The following is an 8,931-nucleotide window of genomic DNA, read 5'->3' as shown; positions in this document are numbered from 1 at the left end:
AGCCAGAGCAAACAAGCGGCTAAATGCTTCAAGCTGCATTGATCTAGTTCCCTCCCCAAGCTCTATTCACATATGTATGTGTGTATGTGTGTGTGTATAGCACTCGTATAGTCAATTGTCGATTTTCTGTGGATATTGTGCACTACGTATGTGTGTGTGAGTGTGTGTAGCCTTTTCTCTCTCGCATATCTCGATTCGAAGGGGTTTGCTGGTCATTTTCACTTGATTGGGCAATTTCCAACTGAACATTGTCTAAGCGACCACAAGCTGATGGCTAAATTAACTGGCACACATCGCATTTTCCATTTGCTTCTGACTACTCGACTCGCTCTCAAATGGTCATAAGAAATCAGAGAAAAGAAAAAGTCGATAGAGGCAGCTAAAAACAAAACATTGAATCGTCGTGTGTAATAACTTTAGTAATAACTTGAATTCAATAACAATTTGCCAGTTAACTTAATGTTCAATTGAATTAATAAAACATTTGATATTGTCTGCAAACGCAAAACATTCATATATTTAATGTCGAGACAGTTGCTCGCTTAAGCCACAAAAGTTTTTGTGCTACAAAACCATAAATTCCGCCTGAATTTTGTAAGTGTGCATAGTAAATGGTATTCGCAGGACTCTGGTCAGAAGGCCCAACTAAAAGCTGTCAACAAGGGCAAAATACAATAAATATGCGCTGCTTATGATTAATGATTTACGCACAAAAGCAAAACCCCTAAGAGTAACAAACGCAAGCGAGTGATAAAGACAGATGCAGAGAGAGTGAGAAAGTGAGTGCGCCTAAAAGCAGGCAACGGCGAACGTCAACAGCCAGCGGCTATGGGGCTGCGGCTTTCAGTTTGTTTGGCTTTACAGGCAGCGTAGCGTGTATTAAGGGAATTAAAATGTTATTATATAAAATAAGAATGAGGGCCCCTGAACAGGCTCAGGCTCAGTGCTCTGTGTTGCTGTAGCTAAAGCTAGAGGATGGTGCCAAGTGGTTGACTGTTTGGGCCAGCCACTGATCCTGGATAACGATGCGATAATCACACCCAGCACACAACCAACAGCAGCAACTACCATATGACAGACGAAGAGACAGTCGAATGGACGCTCAGACGGACGGACAGAGGAACAGAATAACAGACAGGTGACTTGTGCATAATTCTCAATTTTCACTTCTCTTGCTCTTTGTGCTGAACTTAATTTTACGCTCTTGCATTCGCCAACGGAAATAAGCTAGGGTCAGGGTAAAGCCAAATGGAGACGACGAAGGATCAGAGAGGAATGAAGTGCGAATGGATTTTGAAAAATTGACATGCTGGAATGAAAGCCACCCAAGCTGCCTCCATTTTAATAAGTTCCCTCTGTTTATTCAATTTAAAAGTGAATTTAAAGCGCAGAAATTTAAGGGTAGTAAAATACATTCTAAGGTTAAAGTTAAATTTAAAGTGCGAAGCTGATAAATTATATACAAATTAGAATAATGTATTAACATATATTGTATCAATTCCAAGTATGTATATTTATCCAGTTAATATAGTTGCAATTTTTAAAAAACTGTAAGTTAAGCAAATTTCAAAAACACTATATTAAATTACTATAGAGATTATGTATACGCACCGTTTACAAAACATTGTAAGATATATTATATTATTTTATCATTGCTCTAAAGAATGTAAACAATTGATATGAAAACTTTAGCATCTGCTGAAATAAATATTTAAATAGAAGCAAAAAAAATAACAATATTACGTATACGCACCGCCATGTATGTGGCCATAGAGACGGGTGTAAACTTGTAGGTGCGCAGCACACGAGACTCACATGAGCGCATGATAAAGAAGAGCATCATGCGGCGGTAGTTACGATCGCCATCATACCAATTATTATAGAAAGCCGCTGGCAACAATTTGTCACTCTAGAAATAAAATAAATAAAACTAAATTACATATTGCATAATACATATTACATAAATGAAAAATAACTTACAGCCAAGGTGAACTGAGTGCCGTTGTAGCAAATGAAAACCGAAAATACGAGAAAGGACATGAGGCCGACAGAGTACTTAAAGGCGGCAGCCAAATTGATCATGACCATGGCAAAGCCCATCAAACAGATGGCAATCGTCGAAGTGGAAAAGTTGCTCAAAAACATAAAGTTAAAGATGCGATTTATTTGCTGCTCAATATGCAGCAAACGACAGTGGTAGACTATCATTTCTTTTAGCTGCTCATTGGCCTCCGAGTGACGGGCATCCAACGTACTCAGGCCATTAGCCAATGCATCAAAGTGTAACCGCATCTGTGTGGTGAAAAAGCACATCAAATACTGACCGCTCATGATGACGGCCACACCGGACAAGGACGATATAGCCTGACAGATATATGAGGCAGCAAAGCTTAAAGCTGAACGCTCTGGCAAGAACAAATGCCAAGGATACCAGGTATCACTCTGCGCCTTGTATTTCACTTGCTGCGATGCCGCCAGCAGTTCATAGCACAGTTCCACAATGGGCAGCGAATTGTAATAAGCGTATGCAAATAAGAAAAACGTTGTTGAATGCTTCATCAAGCGCGTCGATTGCTAGTAGTAGTGCTTGATGCGATAGATTCGCTGTCGCCTAGGAGGATACAATTCTTGCAGTTCACCCAGCACAGCTTCGATTTCTCGGCGATAATAGAGTAACATCCACATATTACTTGCACCAACTAAAGTGAGTCCCATCACGCTGCAAGTCTCTGATATTTGTGCTATGAATGCGGAGAGTTCCTTTTGAGTCTCTGACAGACTTAGATCGATTACCAGACCGAGATTCTGATAGAACAAATTGATGGCACCCAATAGAAACCACAATTGCTGAACTAAAGTTTGCTCGACAGCTGGCGATTTACTCCCTCTCCACTCGTAGCATCGTATCATGGCCAAACGACATCCCAAATCTGGATAGTACATAAAATCCTTTAGCTGCATGATGAGGCACTCGAATGAAACTTGAAATTGTTGAAATTTGCTTTGCTTTCTCACTTTTATAGCAACTTTTTGGCATAGGAACTTACCGATAATTGAGGAAGAGCTCATTAAGTAATCTTTTTTCACTTGTGGAAATTACGAAAATTGCACAATATTAAATGAGCTGCTTGGGAAAATGCAACTGAAATGTTAGATCGATAATTTCTAAATTAGATAAACTATTTCAAGAATATAATCAGATAAGTTTGCAGCGAAAAAATGTCACAAACTTTTCCTGTTTTTTGTTGATGAAGACTGCAAAACAACTTAAATATTAATATAAAAAGCTAAAACCGAGGTGCTTTTAAATATTTAATACTTCTATTTGCCCGGTTTGTGTTCGGTAAGTGTTCAAGTTTCGCCTCTCATGAAAAATGGCAAAAGTTCCGAGAGCAGCGAGAGCAGATTTATCACCGTTGCGTTTCAGCAGAGGATTCCTGCCAAAATAGAAATGTTGCACTACAAAAAATACGAAAATCCATTTATATATAATGAAACTAAAAACTAGAATTTTCAAAGTATTTATACAAGTCTAAATTGAACTAAATGGAAATATTTAAGAAAGAGAAAGTAGTAAACAAAAGGCTGGATTGGAGATTACTTTAGGCAACTTATTGTAGTCATGGTAATAAAAGGAATAAAGAATTTAAGTTTTACTAATCGAGATGGCAAATTCCATTTAAGATGTTAACATCTGTAGTATTTATTTTATGAGCTTATGAAGTTGATAAGGTGTATAAGTAAACAGATACATACTCGTACATATGGAGGCTTGTTTTATTATAGGTTTTTTATTTTATTTAATTTTATTTTATTTGTATTGAGTGCATTGAGAAGCTGATGACAAGCAAATAACGAAGCGCGTTGTGTCGCGTCTCGTCTCGTCTTGTCTCGTTTTGTTTAGTTCTTTTATATTTGTGTCAACCTCATAATGTGATGCCTCTAAGCCGAGCTATCAGTCTTTTATATTTGGCTCGCTGCTGTTGCCATTGGCGTTGTCTGCCATCTTTGTGCGTCTATTTGCTTGCACACGCATGTGTGTGTGTGTGTGGGTGTTTGTCTATGTGTTTGTGCACTCCATTTCCGCCGGAAGCCCTGCGACAAACATACAGATTCGTCGCGCACTCGTGTATATATTGTACTTACCGCTTGCTGCCTTGTTTATTTCTTTGTTTATGGCCATTCTTGTTTTTATGGGCGACACTCACTCTCTCTCTCTCTCGCCCCGTTCCATCGCTTCTCTGATTGTCGCTTTTATATTTATGTGGTTTATACGCTCGCGCGCCTCATATGGTAACTTTGAGTCTGAGTCTCAGTCGCTGAGTTGGAGTCTATGTCAATCTATATGGCTTCTATGTCTATGAATTTCTCAGGGTTTGGCTTGGCCCTTTTTGCTTTATGGTCTGCTTATGGTGCTTTATTTATCCTTGTGAATTCGTTAGCGTCTGTTTGCTCTTCTTTTTTTCCCCCGGCTTTGGCATCACCTTTTGTCAGTCGTTTGTTGTGGTAATTAAACTTTGATTGCTTTCAAATTGTTTTTATTGATTGGCAGATTTTACTTCAGCATGAGTCGCCGTCGCCGCCCTCTTAACGAGTTTCGTTGGCATTTTCCAATGGAAAGCTAATAACAATTGCTGCTGTCATTCGAACAACTAATTGAGCTAACAAGTTTCTGTCGAAACAAGGAAAAGCGAGCATAAAATAATCAAAATTCCACAGACTTTTCAACATATGGAATTCAGCATATTTTGTACAAAAAATTAAAGTTATTTAAATGTATTTCAATTAAAGAAATTTTATTTAACAAGATACATTTATTAAGTGAAATTTGATTAAGCAAATAATTAGATTTAAGCAACGAGTTTACTTATTTTTAAATTTCAAAATTTTAATTTCTTTAATCTGTAAAGAAAATTAAATGAGATTTAAATTAAAGCTTTTTCTAGTCGATAATTTTGGCTTGATTTCAGACTTGAGCAAATATTTTGCATTGATCACATTTGGGGCAGCTGCAATTCTGCATTATGTGAAAGCAAAGCGATGCTTTCAGACACTTTGAATGCCATTTGGCCAACAATTTGAGTTGAACGTGTCCGCACAGTCCAAGACAAACAGCAGAGAAACTTGGCAACGCCAACAATTGGGGGAGACGAGGTTGCAAATAGACTTGCCCCGCGGAGATGCTACTTCAATGGCGGCAGCACGTACACAGACAGCCAATTGCCAGCCAGGAGGACTCAGGCTCAAACACGCACAGAAAGCAGAGAACAGAAAAATGAAACTCAAACTCCAACTCCGACTACAACTGCAAGTCAAACTCAAATCGAGCGGCAGCTGCGCGAAATGGACAATCTGAATTATAACCAAGGCAAAAAGGACGAGTGCAGAACGATTCGTGTGGCGAGAGTGTGAGTAATAGTTTTTTGGCTGGCAAAGCGCCGAGTGTCGAGCGCCTCCGCCTGGAATTTATAGACGGAGTCCAACGGAGTGGTATTCATTTTTGAATACTCGTATTCGTATTCGTACACTTGGCAAGCCAAAGCAGCGACATCCATCTTCCGGGACTCACTGACAACTGCAAGGAACTGCGCCCAACTGTTGGATTTATCGATCCTCCGTTCTATGGGGGCACATGGGTCGTATGGGCTATATGGGGCGGAGGTCATTGGGCTTGCCTTTTAAACTAATTAGGCTCTAGCTTATGGCCAGGACCAACACATGCTACTAATTTCCCCAAAAAACTGTTCACTTGTTTGTTTTTGGCCGCAGTCGAAATAAATTGCCAAAATACTTAGATTGGGTTAGGTTTCGGACGACCCTTATGCGTATGCCACGCCTCCTCCGCCCAACTCTGTACGTTCAGAACCTTTGGCTATAAATTCAATTCAAAAACTGAATTTGAAGCGGTAAGTTTTGTTTGCGTTGTTTACAAGATGCTCCTGTGCCAAAATAGTATCCTTGGATTTAGTTTACCTTTTTTTCCTTCTTTTTTACACTCGTGCCAAAAAATTATAGCCATTCGGAGAATTTATGCGCCACATGCCCATGGAAATTAAACGTTTTAGAGCAGTTTACGAGCAGTCCAAACAGCTGCATCTACTTCCGATTTCCACACTATAAAAATAGTGTGAAAAATTGTTGCTGCCGCCACAGTTAAAATTTTAAATTAAGATAAATGTGCCCATTAGTCAGCGAAATTTATTTGTTTTGATGCGAATTAAACGATGCGAGCAGAACAATGGCGAATCCCTTGACTTAGGCTAAATAGACTAATGAATTAACTATGACCCCAGTATCCACAAAAATATATCACACGATGATCACAATGCTAAAATGTACAGCAATAAATTATAATTAACGTTAAATGTATTATGGTGAGTTTTAATATACATGAAAAAACAAAGCAATATGCACTTAAATTAAAATGTCAATGATTTAATAATACAAATTATTATTCTAATTTGAAACATGTGTTAAATTGTTATTTGTATTTGGTATTTCAATTAAAGAATATATATCAATATTTTAGTGCAGTTTAATAAGAATTTCAATAAATCATTATTTAATTTATACAATAAGTAATTCAATTTGAATGTCAATGATTTAATAATTTAATAATTTTTATTCTAAATTGAAACATGTGTTAAGAAGTAATTAACTTCAGAATGCAATTTTTTTTTAAACAGAATATATATAAATAATAATTATTTATGTTAAGCAATAACTAATTACATTTACATTGATATCAATGATTAAAGTATACAAATTATGAATGATTTGAAACATGTTTTAATGAATATCAAAGATCTAATAAACTTTAAATATTATGTAGCTTATCACAAAGTCAGAAATACAGTTGTAATGTCTTTGACAACTTGGATTTTAAACAATTACTAAACTTAATTTCATGAAAGTTTTTATTTTATTGGCTTATCTCATGAATTTTGGTGGAATTTACCTTTTGCTGAACTGAAATGCTGACACATTTGTAAGAGCGTTACTAAATCTAATTACGTAATAAGCCGAATCGCAAACATAAAAACAATGTTTCAGCCTGTCTGTCGAGAACTTTTGTGCGAAGTAAATTCAATTAAAGTAATTCGACTGATAAAAACAGCCAAACAACAACGGAAAAAAGCGAGTTGATGCCCGTAATAACATGGTAAAAATAAAATCAAAGGGCGAAAGGTGAAATGCGAAGGGTGAATTGCGAATTGCGATGCGGATGCGGATGTAAGCTTCAGGTTAGTTCGACTAATTTGCGCACCTCTGGCTGGCAATAAATTTAATACTAATTAAGTAATGAAAGTGCGCACACACACATACACACATAACTGATGATGGCGCATCGTCTTGCGTCTGTATAGCTGCCCTTCAAGTGCCTCCACATGCCACGAGTAAGTAAGCGAATGCACATCAAAGGGCATGTACACGCAGTTTGTATACCCTTTAGCTGTGAAATCCAGCAAGCAAGTAAATCACGCGCCAACACACACAAAGGCACACACACAGAACACGCGCAGACATCAAGCACTGCAAATGTATACAGGATTCAAGGCATAAATCACAATTTCTTAGCCATTAAGACGAAACCGCAAAGATTTGCGGCACTTCTAAAGTTGATGATGAAGCGAAAGCGTCGGGTTTTGCTCCCTAACCACCAGGGGCCTCCGAAATTTGAATGGGACAGCCTTTAGCAGTGGCAGTGGCACCCAACACCCTGGCTAAAGTGGTGGTAACGAGGCCAAAAGAATGTAAAACCTCAGACACTGCCACAAAACGGAAACTTCTTGCACTTGCAAAAGTCGAAAAGTAGCTGCAAATTGTAAGATTTTACTAAATTTGTACGTGTTGCCAAAGTGTTGAATTTTATATTGAATTAAATATAAATACTTTTTCTTTTGTTTTTACTATTCACAATTATTGTTGATCTGCAACCAACCTTAGATTATTTATATTATTATAGCGTATCTTTTAGATATTCTGTAGTATTACACACCTCATTTCTTACAGTGCAGTGTCGTAAGCCGTGGCTCAACAATTTCTCGCTTGTTGCTAACAGAACAAGAGCCGTCACGACATTTTGAAGAAGCCAACAAACATATTTTGGCACTCGCGACTTCAGATACATTTGTAGCATAGATGCTGCGACCGCAGCTGAGAGCTGTTTAATAACACACAAATACATACACACACACAGACATGTGTATATAAATGTATATAAGTGTAGGTCTTAAATCAGCATTCGAATTAGTTGCTAAAGTTCTTTTTTTTTTTTTGGGGGGAAACTTAAAGCATGAATGTACACTTTAATTTGCTTTCACTTTGCCAAATAGCCACAAATAAATTCCGGCCACGGCCAAGAAGGAAGGGGAGAGGTGAACTGAAGTGAAGAGGGTAGCGAGAGCAACCAGTAAATTACATTTGCAGGACGCTCTCCCTCGACCCGCTAACAAATTGCTATGGCATTTTGTTTAGTTGCCGGAGGTACCGAAAAGTAGGCGGCCTGCCGTTAGTATAGTAGCCTATATAACATAGTAGGGCACAGCCGAAAGCCGAAACCTACAATTTTCTTCACTTTATTTCACACTTGGCCACTGTTGCTTCCCCTCCGCCCCCTTTCTTGGTAACCAGCCGCACATAAGGTGTGTCCATTTTATCTTGTTGCCCCAAAAAAAAGTAAGAAAAAAGCGAAACTGTAACATCGAGTGAAAAACTTTTCTCAACTGCTTTTGCTTTTGCTTTTCACTTCGCCTACTTAGTTACTTGCCAGCGTCCCAGTTACACCTACACGCCACCTGGCGGCTGTATTTATCAGTGTGTGAGTGTGTTGAAGTAATTCAACTATAGCGGTTGCATTTGTTGCTGCCAATCTGACAACAAAGATAAATTAGACAAAACACAGTCCACACTTCTTACTTGCCCCAAAAA

At 38.1% G+C, this 8,931-nt stretch overlaps 1 protein-coding gene across 1 annotated transcript; it reads right to left on the bottom strand.

Annotated features, from left to right (window-relative positions):
* Window positions 1-1,641: 1,641 nt before the first annotated feature.
* LOC133845330 (putative odorant receptor 69a) lies at window positions 1,642-2,961 on the bottom strand. Its single transcript, XM_062279762.1, is given in 3 exon segments — window positions 1,642-1,695; window positions 1,754-1,909; window positions 1,981-2,961. Coding segments are annotated over 3 exon segments (1,191 nt in total).
* Between the last annotated feature and the right edge of the window lie 5,970 nt (window positions 2,962-8,931).

Source organism: Drosophila sulfurigaster, chromosome 3 (assembly GCF_023558435.1).
Source record: "Drosophila sulfurigaster albostrigata strain 15112-1811.04 chromosome 3, ASM2355843v2, whole genome shotgun sequence".
NCBI lineage: Eukaryota > Metazoa > Arthropoda > Insecta > Diptera > Drosophilidae > Drosophila > Drosophila sulfurigaster.
Note: the sequence above shows the minus strand (reverse complement) of the source record. Positions and strands in the feature narration are given on the sequence as shown.